This window comes from Catharus ustulatus, chromosome 6 (genome assembly GCF_009819885.2).
Source record: "Catharus ustulatus isolate bCatUst1 chromosome 6, bCatUst1.pri.v2, whole genome shotgun sequence".
Taxonomy (NCBI): Eukaryota; Metazoa; Chordata; class Aves; order Passeriformes; family Turdidae; genus Catharus; species Catharus ustulatus.
In genome coordinates this window covers 3539457-3557121 of record NC_046226.1, presented here as the reverse complement: position 1 = coordinate 3557121, position 17665 = coordinate 3539457, and the positions used below count along the sequence as shown (strand labels likewise).

General features: G+C 48.0%; 1 protein-coding gene across 7 annotated transcripts in view; it reads right to left on the bottom strand.

Moving 5' to 3' along the window:
* Nucleotides 1-672: 672 nt before the first annotated feature.
* FBXO34 (F-box protein 34) overlaps nucleotides 673-17665 on the bottom strand; it is a 40682-nt gene continuing 23689 nt past the window's right edge. Inside the window, exons 3-6 of one of the 7 annotated variants that reach the window (XM_033062024.2) lie at nucleotides 16471-16570; nucleotides 14257-16029; nucleotides 13903-14097; nucleotides 673-5524 (exon numbers count right to left, since the gene is read on the bottom strand). In XM_033062024.2, the coding sequence (XP_032917915.1) occupies nucleotides 3412-5524; nucleotides 13903-14097; nucleotides 14257-14285 (2337 nt within the window). In that variant the 5' untranslated portion in view covers nucleotides 14286-16029; nucleotides 16471-16570 and the 3' untranslated portion in view covers nucleotides 673-3411. Of the gene's footprint in view, nucleotides 5525-13902; nucleotides 14098-14256; nucleotides 16571-17665 lie in introns of all 7 variants that reach the window. The other 6 variants (XM_033062025.2, XM_033062026.2, XM_033062027.2 and 3 more) reach the window with 6 other exon arrangements.

The following is a 17665-nucleotide window of genomic DNA, read 5'->3' as shown; positions in this document are numbered from 1 at the left end:
CCTGGCCTTGGACACTGCCAGGGATCCAGGGACAGCCACAGCTGCTCTGGGCACCCTGTGCCAGGGCATCACCCTCACAGGGAACAATTCCTTCCCAATATCCCATCTAACCCTGTCAGTGTGGAAAGCCATTCCCTGTGTCCTGTCCCTCCATCCCTTGTCCCCAGTCCCTCTCCAGCTCTCCTGGAGCCCCTTCAGGCCATGCAAGGGGCTCTGAGCTCTCCCTGGAGCCTTCTCCAGGTGAGCACCCCCAGCTCCAGAGCAGAGGGGCTCCAGCCCTGGAGCTTTTCCATGGATTTCCTGCCAGCTCCAGGGGCTGGCACGGGGGCAGATGCTGCAGGAAGGGACCTGGGTCCAACACAAGGAACTGAACTCTGCTGCAGCATCCCAGGAGTTTTCCACAGGGAACAGGGCCCAGCAAAGGGAAAAGCTGCTGCAGAAAGAGCCAGAATGGAGCAAGAGCCCAACCACAAGGCTCAGCCACAAGCAGCTTTCTCAGTGCCAGGAGAGCCCCAGAGCTTGATGAAAACTGGAAGCTTATGGACAATGGAAATGTTATTACAACTTCTTCACAGGCCTATCTGGAAATTCAGTCCAGACACTCCAAATGCTCCCAGGCAAGGAAGTCAAGCACATGGTGCAGTCCTTCATTCTCAGTTCTAAACACTGAACTTTGTAAATCCAACACTGGATTTTAATTATTTTTTTTAATTGCTTCTTAGGGAAAAAAAAAAACCAAAACCCTAACATTCATCAGACCTTGGCTTCTCCCTGAATCATCCCTTAAGGAAACAGAAATCTGCATTTTACAACGTTACAGGAGGAAAAAAAAAAAGCCTGCAGGCAGCTCAGCATGGCAACACTCAGAACCAACCCACTCCTGGATGCAAAAGCTTGCTCTGTGAAACAATTTTTAACAGCAATGCTGTGCAGGAGGCACAGTTCTGGCAGACAATGTAATAAATGATGATAAACCAGCCCACACTGCCCAGCCAGCCTGGGAGGGCAGAGATGGGGCAGGGGAGACAGCAAGTTGTCCTCTGGATTTACCTGCTCCAAGAACAAAATAGCCTCATGATATTTTTTTTTTTATCCTCATTTTTCCCCTTGTTCAACAAAAGTGACCAAAATCTCAGACCCTGTTCCAAATAAAATGACCTCACTGGCCCCTTATCTAATGACAAAATATTTTCCTCTGCCACTCCATTCCAGCCTTGCAGGGACTTTCCTTGCTGCTGTCAGCCTCAAGTTTTCCAGTCTTGGCTGGGGGGGCAGGAAAGCTTCTTTCCCTTTCCCCCTAATCAACAATAAGCTGAAGGCTTTGATGCCAATGGCTTTGGCAAAACAACAACCTGGAGGTTGTTCTGCTGCTGGTCCAGGTGCAGCTGAGGGAGCAGATGAAGTTTGGGTGAAGCCTGCACCCCGTTAGAGGATGAAGTCAGGGACTAAAGGAGGGATCCTGCTTTTCCTCTCCCTCTTCCCAGCCGATTACAGGGCGGCCACACCCTTCTTTTAGATTCCTAATTTCATTCCTCCTGGTTGTCATCATGTCTGCAGTGCAGGGAGGCTGAGCAGCTCCGGGAGGGGTGGCAGGAGCAGGTGAAGGCAAAATATAAAACCAGCACATCCTTTAAACCTCCCTGAAAAGCCTGAGCTCACCAAACCCACATTCCAGGTTGCCAGGGCTCGATTTTCCTTCTCCCACTCTTAAAGGAAAGAACAAAAGATTCCACCTTCAAACCCTCTTCTCCTGATGCTTCAAAATCAGGCAAGTCACTCCCTGAGCCCAGGGCAGGTGGCTCAGCCTGGCCCCCACAGCCAGCAGTTTTCCACACCTTGCTGCTCCAGCACCAAAGGACAGAGAAGAGGATGAGGCAGGTGCAGGGTCACCCATCCCTGCCCTTTCCAGCAGCTCCTTGGGGCTTGCAGGGCAGGGGAGAGCCTGAGCTGAGCCCATGGCAAGGTGGCACCAGCTCTTCTTGCACCAGGTCAGAGATTTTGGCTGCTCCAGCTGGAATGGTGAGAGCCAGGAGTCCATCCATGCTCTGAGAAGGGGCAGAGGAGCAGCAAGAGCAGCAAGGGAAGGAGAGAAGGGACGAGGCCAGGGCAAAGGCACGGCTGCCGGGCTCTGCTGGGCTCCCTGGAGAGCGGCTGCTGCTGCCTGGATGTGGCTGCAGGACCGGCCAGGGGCCATGCCCAGGCTTCCAAACCCTCCACCCCTTGTGAGGGGGTGTAAGAGGAGGCTGAGGTCTGGCTCACAGCATGGCAGGACAGGGATGGATCCAGGGATGCTCTGCTCCTGTTCTGAGTGTGAGGAATCGCCGTTCATCCAACACAAACCTCTGCAATTCCCCTGGGAAGCACCGAGCCACAGCACTGGGAGGAGAGGCAGCAGAGACAGCAGAGCACTGCAAGGATTCTTCTTGCAAGGGAAAAATTCCATAGAGAGCAGAGAGGAAAGCTTCGAGTCCAGCACAGAGCCAAGGAGCAGGAGGGACCTGAAGGTGCCTGGTTCTTGCAAGCTTTACACACCTAGCACCAGAATTCCTGATGAAAGGAGCCTCTGCTGCACGCAGGGCTGGCAGGAAGGAAAAGAAAAGCTGGAATCTGAATGTTAGAGGAAGGAGTTCTCCAAGTACTAGAGAGTGGAGGGGGTTGTTTCTTTGTTAGTAGCAGGACAGGTTTGCTAGGGAAAGCACATTGCACGTCTGAACTACAGCACAGCACCAAGTTTCTGCCACGTGTTTTACAGCATTTTTATTTTGGGGCAAGAGTCTTACAAGAGGAAGTCTGGTAAGGCAGATCTAGAATGCACATTTTATTTATGTAAAAAAAAAACCCCAACCAGACAACATGGGTAAGGTAGACAAGAACTTTTTTATATTCTGACTATACAATAATATTCCTCTCTCTCTTCTTTTTTTTTTTTTTTTAATCCACTGCCACACTACTATAATGGATTTGTTCTATAGCCTAAAGTTTCAGGTTGTCCAGTTAAGTTGTCTGCAGCTTCTTTAAACAAGTTTACCTTTACCTATTTAGAGTTTCTTCTCAGAAACATTCATATATTATACAGGATATACAGATTTTGAAACAAGACACTTAAAAACACACACACCTATAGCCGCAACACTGGGATAGCTGCATTGTAGGGGTTACCTTGTTCAGCCAGCTGTAGACTCTGTATGTACAATTAGTTTTTATAGTGTTATTTACAGAGATGGACTAAAAGCTCTCTTTTAATCTAAAAGGTAAAGGCTCTTGTGTTTGAGTATGTGCAGTTTCATAGCCCTGTGGGGGGAAAAAAAAAAAAAAATCACAATTATATACACTGTAAACAGCACAAGGCATGAGAATCTCCTCCTCCTCCTCCTCCTAGCCCAAACAATCTCACAGGAAAGTGTTTGTGCACTAATATTCCTCTTCCACCTCCGCTCCCGCTCCTCGGGTTTTCTTGTGGATTGCGCGGTTAAAGCTGTGGCAGGCAGGGACCCAGTGATTGTCATGGAGACCCAACTTACAGCCTGGGATGCCCTTCTGGGAGCGGTGGCAGCACATCCAGTAGCCAGGCCCGTAGGGCAGAGCCTGGCAGTAGGGCTTGGGGTGCCACCTGCACAGGGACACGTCCCCCTTCACGTATTTCTTCTTGCACTGCTTGCAGGGGTCTTCCCGGTAGCGAGGGTCGCGCACCCAGCGCGAGTCCGCCGGCCTGATGTTGTAGTACTCAATGATGAACTTGAAGTAGTAGCAAGTGCATTTTAGGGCAACCAGGCTCCTGGTGGGAAGCAATCCGAAGATCTTCACGATGATGTGGTGAGGCAAGAAGGCCATGTACTGCTGAGGCTCCAAAAGCTGCTGGATTTTAAACCTGGTCTCCAGAAAGTCATGTGAAACCTGCCGCTTCAGGCAGGAAGGATCAAGTACTTGCAAAGCCCCTTCTGTGGGAGGGACAGAAGGGGCCGATGGCTCTGTAGGGACACTGCTTCTGACACACGATCTACCATCCTCATCCTCGCTTTGGGCTACTGCCCCTGGCTTCTCCTGGGGACTCTCCCGCCCTGGCTGTTGCTCCTGAGCAGCAGGCTGCTCACCCTGGAGGAAAAACAGCCTCCCAGGGAGTGAATCCTCACCAGAGCTGGAGAGCTTCTCCTTCCTGCACCCTTCCTCTGTCTTGGTGACTGATATACTGATGCACAAAGGCTCCTTCCTAGCGGGATGCTTTGGGAAAATCACAGGCTCTTTCGACGTACAATCAACAGTCGCGTTCTTGCTCTGCAAGGGGTCCGGTGGCAGCCTGGCAGCAGCTGGACACGGGGCCAGCAGAGCCCTGGGAGGCTCAATCCGCGTTTCAGTGTCATTCCTGCCAGCTGTCATGGCCAACACCGCGTGGGCAAGTCCCGAATTCACATTCCCCACGCGGGTATCCAGCCCCGAAGGGAACGGCTGCTGGGCGGAGGCGCCGCCATCCCAGAGCTCGGTGTCACCCAGAGGGCCACAGCGACCTGCAAACCCAGCCTGTGCCACCCCTGCCTCCCCCAGGCCGTCCCCCTGAGCCGGGCCCCCCTTGCCCAGCTCCGCCTCGGGCTGGGTGCCGCTGGCCAGGAGCACCCTGCCCACGTTCCTGCGGAAGCTGTTGTTGCGGGACAGGCTCCCGGCCTCGCGCTCGCTCTGCCTCCGCAGGCACTCGGACTCCAGCTTGGCCACCATGTCCAGCACCCGCACGGGCTCGCCCTGGGGTTCACCCCGCTCCGCCTGCCCCTCGGAGGAGAAGGGGTCTGAGCTGGGCAGGGCGGCCTTGGGCTGGGCGCTCAGCCTGGTGGCGGAGGAGGCGGCGCAGGGCTTGGCACAGTCCACCAGCAGGGCGCTGGCCCGCTGCTCCAGGAAAGCCACCATCTCGATGACCGACAGCGAGCGGCCCGGGAACGCGCCGTCCCCGCCGTCGCCGCCCAAGTGCACCGAGCAGTGCTCGATGCCGCAGGCGAAAGGCTCCGGCTGGGAGCACCTGGCGTTCGCCTCCCTCATTCTTTCCAGCTGGATTTTGGCTTTTTTAAGATCCACCGATTTTTTCCTGCGTTTGGCCGTTCTCCCGTCGATGTCCCACGTGCTCTTGATTTTCATGGAGCCCGTGCGGGTGTTGCCGCCGCACTGCTGGGCGGCGAAGAAGGCGATTTTCTCCTTGGTGTTGCCAGGTTTCACCACGGCCCAGACATCCAGAGGCCCTTCCCCTTCTTCTCCCTGGTGGATCGTGGCAGACAGGGCCAGGTTCTTCTTTTCCCTTGCACTTGGGCCGTCCGCTGGGCCTTTCCCGTTCATATTGCACATAGTATTTGGATAAATAATCCCCAGGAGCTTTTGAGATGGAGTCACGAGGGAGGGTTTTGGGAAAACGCTCAGTTTGCTGCAGTTGGTGTATTTTTCTCCTTGTGTTGGTCCCTGGTGGCCTCGCAGGGAATCCTGGCTTATTTCTGGGGATCGCTCTTTCTTCTGTAACTTGAGATATGGCTTTAAGTGCATACCAGAAACCCTGGAAAAACAGAGAGGGAAGAAGTTATAGTTGCAAAATATGCCTGTCTGGAATTAGAGAAGGTGGCCCAGAGCAAGCACCAGCCCACTCCTCAAAAGGAACCACATGAGAAAGGAAAAGAGCCACCAAGGCTGCAATATCCACCCTTGGAGAACTTCCTGCAGCAAGAGAGAACTTCCCATTAGAAAAATCTCTTTCCAGGCACTTGCAAGGAAAAATCCTACAGTTTGGGTAGTCAAGGAGAAATCCTACAGGTTAAGTAGTCGAGGAGAAATCCTACAGTTTGGGTAGTCAAGGAGAAATCCTGCAGGTTAAGTTGTATCAGTTGTGAAAACATAGCTAGTGGTTCATTCTTGAGCTAGAGCATCCCTGTGTTCATTCCTTAATCCAGTTCTAAGGCACACACAGGTCACAGGCTTTATCTGAACATCAGCTACCACACACACTCTTTTCAGCAGATAAAATGTGGTTAAAGCTCAAAAGGGAAGTTAGCAGGAGTAATTACATCAATCAGAGATTCCATGGGATATCTCATCTCCTAGTATCACCCAAAATCACACAGTGGTTCAGGCTGGAAGGGACCTTAAAGTTCATTTTGTTCCACACCCCTCTGTGGGCAGGACACCTTCCACTAGCTCAGGTTGCTCCAAGTGCCATCCAACCCATCCTTGGACACCTCCAGGGATGGAGCAGCCACAGCTTCCCTGGGCAATGAAACCTTCCCTGATAATGGCAAATTTGGTGACTTTCCCATAAGGATCCTGATGTTGTACATCAGATTCCCCCCCAAAGTGACAGCAGCATGACATCCAGCTGAGGACACTCACTCCCAAGGATGGGATTTTACAGTCAGGAATTCAGAGCTGTGAAGGACACCTTGGATGACGCTTGCTGACACTGCAGCAGCAGCTCCAGACTCCTCTGTCCTGTCACACCTCCACAGTCACCTTCCACTCAAAGCTCAGGAATGGCACAGCCAGGGGCACTGACACAGTATGCAACCACCAGGAGACTCCAGGCTCTTCTCCCAGGAGCACCACATGAGCACATTACAGAACCAACTACAGATTATGTTTCCATGGCAATCTTTGAGTTGTTGCACCCAGAGTCCTCCTCTTCAGGGTTGATCTGCACTCGAGTTGAAGAGCAGCAGCTTCAATGTCACGTTCACCATGAACAGACACATCCAGGCACTGAATGTTTCCCTTGAAAGCCAACACCAAGAGAGCTGTTTAAGTATGGCAATGTTGAAGGTTTCTAGCCTAAAACCAGCTTTCAGCTAAAAACCTCAATTCACTGGTCTATAAAGTCCAACAAGTTTCTGAGTGATGTTGCCCAAGCAGAGGAAGCCCCCAGGACTAGAAGCAGCTGTGCTTTCCCTGGAGGTTTGGTTCCTCCTTCTGGCCCTGGTGACAAGGGAGGCAGGCACAGAGATTTTGGGGAGGAACATCAAGAGGAAGGGCTTAGCTCACCTTTCTACACCTCTTTGGTCCAAGCAGGGCTTTGAAGGCCAGGGAGCAGCTGCTGGGAAGGCAGATGTCATGTTCCTTCCCTCTGGATTTTTAGGGAGACCATCACCTGGCTCTTGCAACCAGGCAATGCCAAAACCATTTGCATCTCACCCAGAGACTGTGGGGTAAGAGATCCCAGTGCTGCAGCCACACCTACCCAGCCCCTGGGTTAATTCTCTCCCCTCCTGTGTGCCAATTCCAGCTTGTTGGAATTGGGTCACCTCCCAGTTTAGTCTCCTCTGCAAAATGCAACTGAGCTGCTTACTTTGTTTGCCTCCTCAGGATGCTAAAAATTAAAATAATCTCATAAAAATAGAACTTTGGGGCGTTGAAAGAGATGCATGGAGAGAAAAAAAATGGGAAATTGAGGCTGCTGGAGTTTGCTTTGGCCTCATTTTTCACAGGGGCTGCCTCATTCTGGTTGTACTTCACAGTGAAGCAGGGTCAGGCCACTGATGTGACCTGGCCAAAGCCCAGCCCAGAAGAGCAGCAGGTGAAGCACTGCAGCAAACTGCTGCAGAGAACAGTGCCTGCAGCCTTCCCCTCCCTTCCCTTCCCTTCCAGAAGGACATTTCCCAGACTAGAGACAAAAAAGCTCCGGTGGCTGCTCGCCACCGTACCCTGGGGAGAAGAGGTGAATACAATTAAAACACGACTTTGCATGCTGAAATCTCCTGAGCCAGGAGCAGAAGATCAAATTTCATTCATGAGTTTTCATGCCAAGGTGTTTGAAAGATGAGCTGAGCTTGTTTTTAAAAGCCTTTCTTCAAGCAGTTTTCAGGAATCCAGCAGGACAATCAGCTCAACACCCTTCATTAAGAGAAGCTGCAAATGGAGGTGAGACCAGGTATTATATTATATTATATTATGAATAAAAGCAGAACCAAACTGGTTACCCCAACAGGCTCAGGGGACATGTTCAGCCAGCACAGTTGGTTCAGCTGCTCCCAGCTATTTCTGGTCTATGGAGAAAGACAAAGGCTGAAGTTCTGCCTCACCTATTACAGATTTCTTGTTTAAGGTTATATTTCCTATGTTTCAGTTAGTCCCTGGCTAAGCCAACAGTACCATTTAAGGTTGAAAAGTTATAATTTACATAACAAAATTGTGCCTTAGTCAGAAGTTTTACTGCCAGAATAATTGCCTCATTTGAATTCAGCATTCAGTTCATTGCACATGTTTTAATGGATCCAGATTTAAAGAAAACCTTCATCTAATAACTTCAGACAGCTATAAAGAGCACTGCAAACTCCATGAGACCAGCTGCCACCTGCCTCAGAGTTTTCCAGCAGCAGGGAAGAGAACTTTCATTTTAAAAGTCATCTCAGCAATGGGCCTTACCTGAAAGTGTCACCTGGAAAAAACGAGCCCCCACCTCACAAGCCCTTTGCTGTGGACACTGAGAATGAACTTTCAGGCAATCACAGCTTCTTCCCTGCATGTCAGCAACACATTTCATCTCTAGCTCCTACAATTAGAACAAGGCTTCCCAGCAGAGATTGCTTTGAAGATGAACCAGAGCCCAGTCCCCACCCACAGACTCCCCTGTTTCTCAGTGCTGGCAAGCAGAGAGCTGTGGCAGCTGCAGGTAAGCTTTTAAATATTTAAAGTCACCAAAAATAGTTGTTAAAAGGTGAAGTCACATATTCCCCATGACACTTCATTCCAGAATAATTCTGTTTGCTTTCCTCCACCCTTTAAGTTATCAAGCTCTCTAATTTTATCTTTAGAGACAACGACTCTTCAGAAGTCCACAGGAGCAAACATGAAAGGTTTTCAATCCCAAATGTGTGGTTTTAAATTGCTGATAAGAGAGAATTCTGCCAGGAATGATCAGCACTGAAGCAACGAGCAGTGCTGCCTTTATACTGTTATTCCACCCTTAAGTTGATGAAATAAAGGGGCCAGTTTTTCTATTTCTAATCAGCCATGTCTGAAAAACAGGATATTTGCACTGCTGGAATGACACTGCTGTTTTTACAAGTCCTAACTACAGCTTGTTTCCACTGCAGTTTTATCAAGTTGGTTACTACATATTATTGATACAGAAATATATTCCTTTTAATGAGCTCAGACACTCACACACCCCTCCTCTCCTCACCCAAGGGAAGATCCATAACCCACTGGTAGACTCCCCATCCCTAAAAATGTCCAATTCCAGGCTGGATGGGGCTTGGAGCAACCTGGTCTAGTGGGAGGTGTCCCTGCCATGGCAATGGGTTGGAATGAGATGGACTTTTGAGGTCTTTTCCAACCCAAATCATTCCATGATTCTCCTTGCCAAGCTGGCCAGAATCTTCCAGCATCCTTTTGTATTTATGTATGGTCTAAATCACAGCAGCCTAAAACAGTAATGTATTTGCTTTAGTGGAAACTCCAGAGTTGGAGGAAAAACTGTTAGAAAAGACTCAGTTTTCACAATTCCTCTGTAAGGCCCACAGCCAGCCTTAATTCTCCTTGCAGCTCCCAGCTCAGGGACTCTGATGATGCCCTGTGAAGCCAAAAGATTTCCTCTGGCCAGCAAGAACAACAGCAACAAAAAAAGCCTGATCTTCACAAACAGCATATTCACACTGCAAGTTTTCTGGGCAAAGCACTGGTAGGTTTTATGAGGGTGAAAATTTCCATCAAAACCCCCAAGTTTCCTATGGATTTCTCCTTGTAAACACCAACTCCAGTCGACAAAAAGCTCCTCATGTTGCTGACTGTACAGCTAGTGCCAACTACAACTCTGAAAAACCCCTCAGGACGTACTAACACAAGGCAGAAGCCAAAAAAAAAACAAAAAAAGGAAAGAAATCAACAATAACAAAAACCCCACACCTCTGGCAAAGCATTCCTCTTCCCTGGAATCCCAGCTCTCTGTCCATTGAGTTTTCCTCCATAAAGGACACTGACAATTAGCAAGGACTGAGCACTGAGTGGGAGTTAACCATGGTCAACCACTTGTTATTTCTGGAAGGGCTTGGTGGGTCCTTTGGGCTCGATCTCCAGTACCATTTCCAGCCCCTCTGCACTGCCAGGGCAAGGCAGAGCAGACACAGAGCTGCTTCAAAGGCATTCCATGGATTCTGCCTGGGCGGGAAAGTCCCAGCATGGAAGGAGCTCTGCTACTCATGGAGTTTGTTCTGGAGCACGGCAAAGGTCCAAGCTCAGAGAAAGGAGGGCTGGGAAGCTCCAGAGCAGGGGTGGGTTTGACTCTGGCAGCTGTGGAAGCATCTGATTTCCTGAAAACCCATTCCCCTTGGAGCAGCAACTGCTCCTGACCCACCTCCCAACACCTCCAAAACGCCTCTTGCAGCAGAGGGAGAGCCAGCAAGGATTAGAGTGGGATTTGAAGGCAAACAGAAGGCATGTGGCTGCTGAAGGAGAGCTCTGCTCCAGTGGCCAGCCTGGGGCAAGTGGAAGAATGCCAAAACCGTGGGGCAGAGCTCAATCCACTGTGAGAACCCAACTCCTAAAGCTGGGTCCCTCCCCAGCTTGTTCACCTGTGTCAGGTGCTCACACAGCCTGACTCTGGGGGAGACAGCACCAAATACAGCTGCACACAGCACAGCCAGAAACCCCATCCCACAAAGCCCATCAACTGCAGCACACAGAGGTTTTGGAGGTTTTGGTGTGCAGAGGTTTTGGTGACAGAATGCACCCCCAAACCCAACACAGACCACTCCACTTTGAGAGCTCCCACGCATCAATGTTTTGAACATGTTTTACACTAAACACATCCCCTTTAGTAAAGCACAGCTGCCTTGGCTACTTCCTAAATTTTGTACATAAGTGCCACTGCTTTGCCAGGCTTTTGTATAAAAGCACTTAGCTTGAAGGGAGAGATGTAGCAGCAATTCTGTGCTGAGCCTCAGGAAGCTCAAAGCCTTGCTTCCCACCAATACCAGACATGACACAGAAATGACAAAGCAGAAGGCAACAAAATAAACTGAAAGATTTGGAATTCAAATTATCAGCTGCTCCAGAAATGTGTAGTTCAGAGATGATGGGATGGTACACATGGCTGTGGTGGGACAGGATGAGGGGAAATCAGAGGGACAGCAGGACAAAAACTGGTGGTTTCAGAGGGCTTCTGCTTCTGGAAATTTTTTTACCTTTATTAATTTGTCTCCTGATTTATAAAGTGTAAGAGGAACAAGACCTTTCTTCATTTCAGAGTGCAACAAATTTCCTGTTAACGAAGCAACACAGAGTGATGCTATTTATAGCCTTCATTTTTGTGCATATGTAATGAGAACACATGAAAGGTTGCAGAAATTAACCTTGGACCACAAGATGAGCAACAGACTCAGCATTCAAAAGAAAAGCCAAGGAAAAGGAGAGCTGAAGGCAAGTTATCAGGTTGCCCTTTTGAAACTCAAAACTGAAAGAAACCGGTTCATGAAGTCAGCTGTGCTGGGGAGGATTTCACTGCACACAACATTCCCCAGGAATCAGGTGGTGTTTGCATTATTAAGAACACATCCCAAACAAGATCCAAAGCAACTCCAACTGGATGTGATCATTCTTTGTGAAGGATACCAGAAGCAGACACAAGTTTCAGGTCACATCACTTGGAAACTTCTATCTTGGAGATCAAAAAGTCCAGGAATAAACATGAGAACTGGTGCAATGTTAAGTCACTGCAGAGATATTTAACAATGAAGAAGATATGAAAGGGGTTTTTTTTAAGTTTGTGAGAGAAAAGAGAAACAGGGCTGCAAGCAAGGGCAGGGCAGAGATCAAGAGTACACACAAAATACCAGATCTGACTTTGCACCATTTTTGAAGAGGGGAGGTAAGGGTGATGATGAGGGCAAAAGCCCAGGCGTTAATCTGAACAAGAGCATTGGCAGGAGGAGGATTAGAGAGCTTCATAAAAATTGTGAGGATTGGCTCATCCCAGTTTTAGAATCCAAACCAGATAGGCTCATGCACTGCAGGCCAAGAAACAGGATTTATAAACCTCTTGAAAGGCAACAATAGGAGATAATAAACATGTGGCACATTGGAGGGGGCACTGCAGGGGAGAAAGAGGAGGAGAATGATTGCAGCCTCTCCAGGGCTCATATTCTGACTCCAATATAAAGGTGCTTTGCAAGCAAAGAGGATTAATGTGACACAGAGAAAAAGGGGGAAGAGGGAATAGTTCAATATGCCAGACTAACCTCAAGGTTCTCAAAAAAAAGCCATCTTTTAAGACCAATCTACTATATCTTCCTCACATGGACTTCAGAGAGCACAAAGAGATTTACTGGTTAAGACAGATTGGCAGAGAAATGGGAAAACAGACAAAGGAGCTGGCTTAGCAGCAGACAGCCCCAGGTGATGCTGAATAAGAAAATACCAGCCTGGAAACCAAAGACATGCCTCAAGAATCAGCCCTGGGAACATCTGATTTTGTTAGGAATGACCTCAGCACTAATTCTGCACCCACAGAAATAGAGACAGCTCCAAAACAGCAGAGGCACAAAGTTCCAAGTAACAGAAACTGAGGAGGGTTTTGAAATGCAGGCAGTGATGCACCAGCAAGAGGAACACCCATAAATTAGGGAAGTAACTGAGGAGAACTGGCCACCATAGAGACATCCATGAAATAGGGAAGTGGAGGTGATGCTGGGACAGCACTGAGAAACCCTTCAGCCAGAGCAGCTCCAGAGCACAGCACACACTTCTAGCCAGGACTGAGAATATTCTGTGAGGGGCATCACACACAGAACAGCAGCAATTGCTACTCAAGAAGCTGCTGGAGAACATTTGGGTGACTTAGCAAAACCACAGGTGAAGGTTACAACCCCCTTTTACAGAATGCAGAAGAGGTAAACCACTGAAAATAAGCAGCGGTTCTTAGGCAGAAGGAAAATAAAGGAAGAGAAACTCAAATGAGTTTATAAACTGTCATAGAAGTTCAGCCTGGGAATGAAAAGAAGGTTCCTAATTGCACAGCAAGATCTGTCATCTTCAGTAATGGTTTAATCTACAGGAGAAGACAAGATTCAAGAAAAGATGTAAATGTGTTTAGGCTGGACTAAGTTCACAAAAGGGATTATGAGATCCTGCTTGGGAAAGCAAGGAGCTGGGTGACCCAGGAAGTCTTTTCCAGCACTAAATTACCATGAGACTAACATAGCAAGTATATGCTGTCTACACAACCACAAAGAACAAAGGTTAAAAGTTTGCTTTAAACCCACACAGCCTTTGGAAACCAAAAAGCTGGCACTCTTCCTCCAGACTGAGGAAGTTTAAGAGCCTTGGTTTCAGAAAAAGAATTTTTTAAAAAAATACACATATATTTTGGAGTAGTTTGAACTCCAGCAAACTGGCATGTCCTTGCATTTGCATGAGGACAAATTGTTCTATAAGGACACAGTGAGAGGTGTTCACTTAATTGTCACATAAGCACAAGTGTTTGAAATCAATCGTGCATTTCTCCTTAATAAGAGACACAGGAGAGTGAGCAATGCAAAATCTGAGCTTAAACTAATCTAATTACTTAGTCCATAGTAAGACAAACCGCAACAATGACTGCCAGCATTTCCACTTGCTTTAAGCTGCCTGCGTGTTTTAAAGCCGACTCTGATGAGCCTTTCACCAATTAAGTTTTACTTCAAAGCCATGTTTCCCAAACTGATTTACAGCTGTTGCTAGAAAACCCAAGGACTTCTGCAAGTACACTACCAGCTGCAGAGAATCTGGAGTTGTCATTATCAAATAAAAACGTCAAAGAACATTTCTGCCCTTAAGCCATTACAACGTTTCGCCTAAACGCTACCCAAAACTCAGAATTTAGAGCAAACACTTGAGTGACAGCACAAGACAATAGGAGAGGACAAGGAGAAGGTTGAAATCAGAGCTGAATCCCCAGCTGCAGTGTGTTCATACCGTTTGACTTGATGGAAGGTGGAGGATGTGGAATTCAGTGGTTCCCTGTGGAGGCCAGCTCTGCAGGAACTCTTCATGGTAACGACCTCTCTCCAGCTAAGGCACGTCGTCACAGCCAGTCCATGCTGGGCTACGCCCCAGGCTGCCCCATCAGCTCTGCCCGCCCCACACTCGGCTTCACCGCGTCTCTGACACCTAAAATCCAAACAGAGAGCTACATGAGAAGATCACAAGCACAGATGATCAGGACATGGGATTTCCCATGAAAGAGAACAGATATATGTATATATATATATAAATATAAATGTAAACAAACAAACATGCTATGCATGCATAGATATAAAAGATACATACTGAGATATAAAAGAACTCAACATCCTCATGCCAATATTGCAGCTGGAGTTCCTGAACACCACCAAACACAAATGAACACGACCCACCACGGGCTGTCTGCACACACAGAGTTTTTTTCACCTTTTATCCAACTGCAGCGCTACCTTGGCACCTCCCACGGAACACGCTGTCTTCCCAGCTCCATGTAAACAGGACGCACAAGATCTCTCTGCTTGTTAGCACCACACCAGGGTTTGGAGGGAAGTAGCTGCTAGCAGTGAGATTTGAGGCTGCCAGGAGTTACGTTAGCGCTCTAATCAAAATAACGTGGTGGATTTTATAAAAGGACAGAAAACATGTCACCACGCAGCCTCCAGGTCTTGTGAAAACTGCCCTGTCTTTGCATCACACGCAGATAAGACAGATTAGACCAAAACAAAGCTGTTCTGCACTATCTCTTGTTCTCTCTCCCTGGGCTGCTGCCTTCTCCACCTTGTCCTTGAAGCAGACACTCTTACCGGCGCTCTAACGCACTTTGATGGAGAAAGAACAACAACCTTCAAGCTGGAACATTAAAGGGAAGAGTGACACAGCAAAAGAGCCCTGGAAAACCTCAAATACTCCAGCCTGAGCTGCCAGCAGATTGTTTTAGAGACTGTTTGCTTCCTCTCTAGAGGACCGTGCACAATGATGCCGTAATAAAGGAATGCCATTTGAGGATGCTAACTATGGAACTGTGTCCCCAAGGAGCTGTGATTTACTGCAGCAGGTTGCTCTCCCTTTTTCAGTGCTCCTACTGCTGCCCTACCCCTGCTTTTGCAGAGATTGAGCCTCTCACATCACCCCCTTCCAAACACAGAAGAGCCCCCACTATGCCCAGCTCAGCACTGCTTGACCAGTGTGGTTGACAATGCTCCCACTAAACATTCCTGGCCTGGAAAAGCTGCTCTTGGTAGCCACACTTGCCAGGAAAATGATGAAGGATGAACCTTCCAGGCAGGAAAAAACAGAAGCTGGTTTAGATCCACCTGACTTGATGTCTGCTACAGCAATTCCATGGTTTGTGTAATGATGGCGAATAAGAGGTTAAGCGTTTGCCTACATTTGAGTAGCAGGAGCCTAAAATAATATATAAAATATTATATAAACACATTCCAGTCTTCATGAAGAAATCTCTGCTGAGCTCTACACAAGGCTAAGAAATGTGTGGGGTGAAGGAGATGGAAGCAGGGCAGTGGCAGAGCAGGAGGAGGAGAGCATGTCCTCAGCTCCAGGGATTCAGGAAGACCAGGAATTAGACTGGCATGATCAGCAAGAGCAGAAATTGGAGTTTTGTAGTTAAACACCATTTTCATCAGACTAGCCAAAGTCTCTAACAAGGACCTACCTCTAGGAGTGAAACCTAGGCACAAAACCAGCTGTTTCTGATGTTCTCATGCTGTAAAGATATATATTCACAAACAGTAATTCACAGAGAAGAAAAAGCATATGCCCGGTGCTTTAGGAAAATCAAACACACAATCGTTACGTTCCCATGAACCATCACTAAGAGGCACTGAAATTCTGACTTTTCTCCAAGCTTTTGTCTGGCTCTCCTTTTGGCTTTACTAACACTAGCATTTCAAACTCAGCAGGAACTGTATCACAGAAACATGATTACATCCACACCCAAATAAATGCAACCACACCACTTCAAGAATGCCACTCACTTTTCCAACAGCTGAAACCCTCTCCATGGATCCCTGGTTAAGAATACCACATGTTTTGTCCTAGTCCCACTCCCCTGAAGATCAACTGAGAAGTAAAAGATAAAAGGCCAGACAAAGCATTAAAATCCAAAGGGATCTTGTTTGCAGTGAAGAGCTTGAGAAGTAAATCCATCAAGAGAAGTGGTTCAGGTCAGGAGCAGCCAGAGCCCTGATCCAAGCACAGGTGGGATTTTGTGAGTTTAGGAAGGGACCAGCAACTACTAGAGGGAAGCAAAAGCTGACAAAATAGACACAGTCAAGTTCAGATGGGCACTGCAGCACAGACCCAACCACAGCTCCATACAAAGCATGCTTTTTCCCCCCTCTGTAGCTGCTGGGCTATAGAAAAGAGCTGAAATAGTCTATTAATGCCAGCAAGTTCCTGACAAATTCCTACTGTGTGAGGAGTAAAAAGCTGTGTTTGTGAATTAAAAAAAAAGAGAAAAAAATAAAAAACCCCAGCATTTAAGCTAGCAGATATACTTACTGCCTTTCAACTACCACTGTTTCTGTACCAAGGCTGATCCTTAGCAGAAGGAGCTGCAGCCGATTTCAGTTTTGCACAGAGTCGGGTACAGCCCGAAAAACTGAAATACAGATGCACAGAGAAACAAAACAGAAGAGGAAGTTAAAACCCTAATCGTGCTCTTCTCCCTCTCTGAAACCACCCCCAAACATATGCCTTTCTGCACAAGACGTGGGAAGGGCTCGGGTTTTGGCAGCAGAAAGCATCACATCCTCTCAGCCGCGGACAGCGGCTCAGGGAACGGTCCCACAAAATTCCCCCTCTTATCACCAGGGTCTGAAAACTGCTGCAGCTTAGGAAAACAAATGTATCAACTCAACCAGGCTGCAGTCAAGGTCTCCCCCATCTGGGTAGCAATTCACTACAGCTTTTGATATTTTGATAAGTGCGAGTGCTTTTTAGCTGTAGCAACAGTAACTGATCAACAAAGCAGTTCAAAGGGTGGGCACATCCTCTCAGAAAATTCACTTTCTTGAAAAGAGGCCATGGCCTCTGAGCAACAATCACCCTGTTGGTAAAAACATGTGTAAAAAACACATTTGACCACCCCACCTCCATGCAGGGGAAGTTTTGGGATGCTCCATAGGGATGTCACTCTGGATCAGCTGGGCAAAGGGCATCAGCACACTCAGGATGCAGAAGGAAGCAGCAGTGAGTGTTTCAGAGCAGAACTCAGAGGAGTTAATACCAGGAACAGTCATTAAGGTGGAAAAAGTCAGTGCTGAGGCTTTATAATAAGATAAGGGTATCTGTTTTCTTGCAAGAACCAGGTTCCATGTCCATTCTGCCACCATGGAGCTCAAGCTTTGGGTGTTATATGATCCTTGTCTCCAAAAGAGTAACTCACCACACATGCAATTCTGCCATTCCTCAGCCAAATCATCCCTCCCTCCCTCCCCAAACACCCCTCAGGACACCCATAACAGCACCAGATTCTCCTAAACAAGAGGTTTTGGCACAAAATCTTTCCTCATCCCAACACTCCCACTGGGAACAATCCAGAGCAGCTCCCAGGCTAGATCTGACATGAGGTGATTGACAGGTCACCAGGTCCTCAGCCCCTTAGACACCCATAGGAATACAACCATTCCTTTTTAGCTGTTCTTCAGGTAATATCTACATATTTAAAACACCTAAAGAACTGCCTTTTAACCCC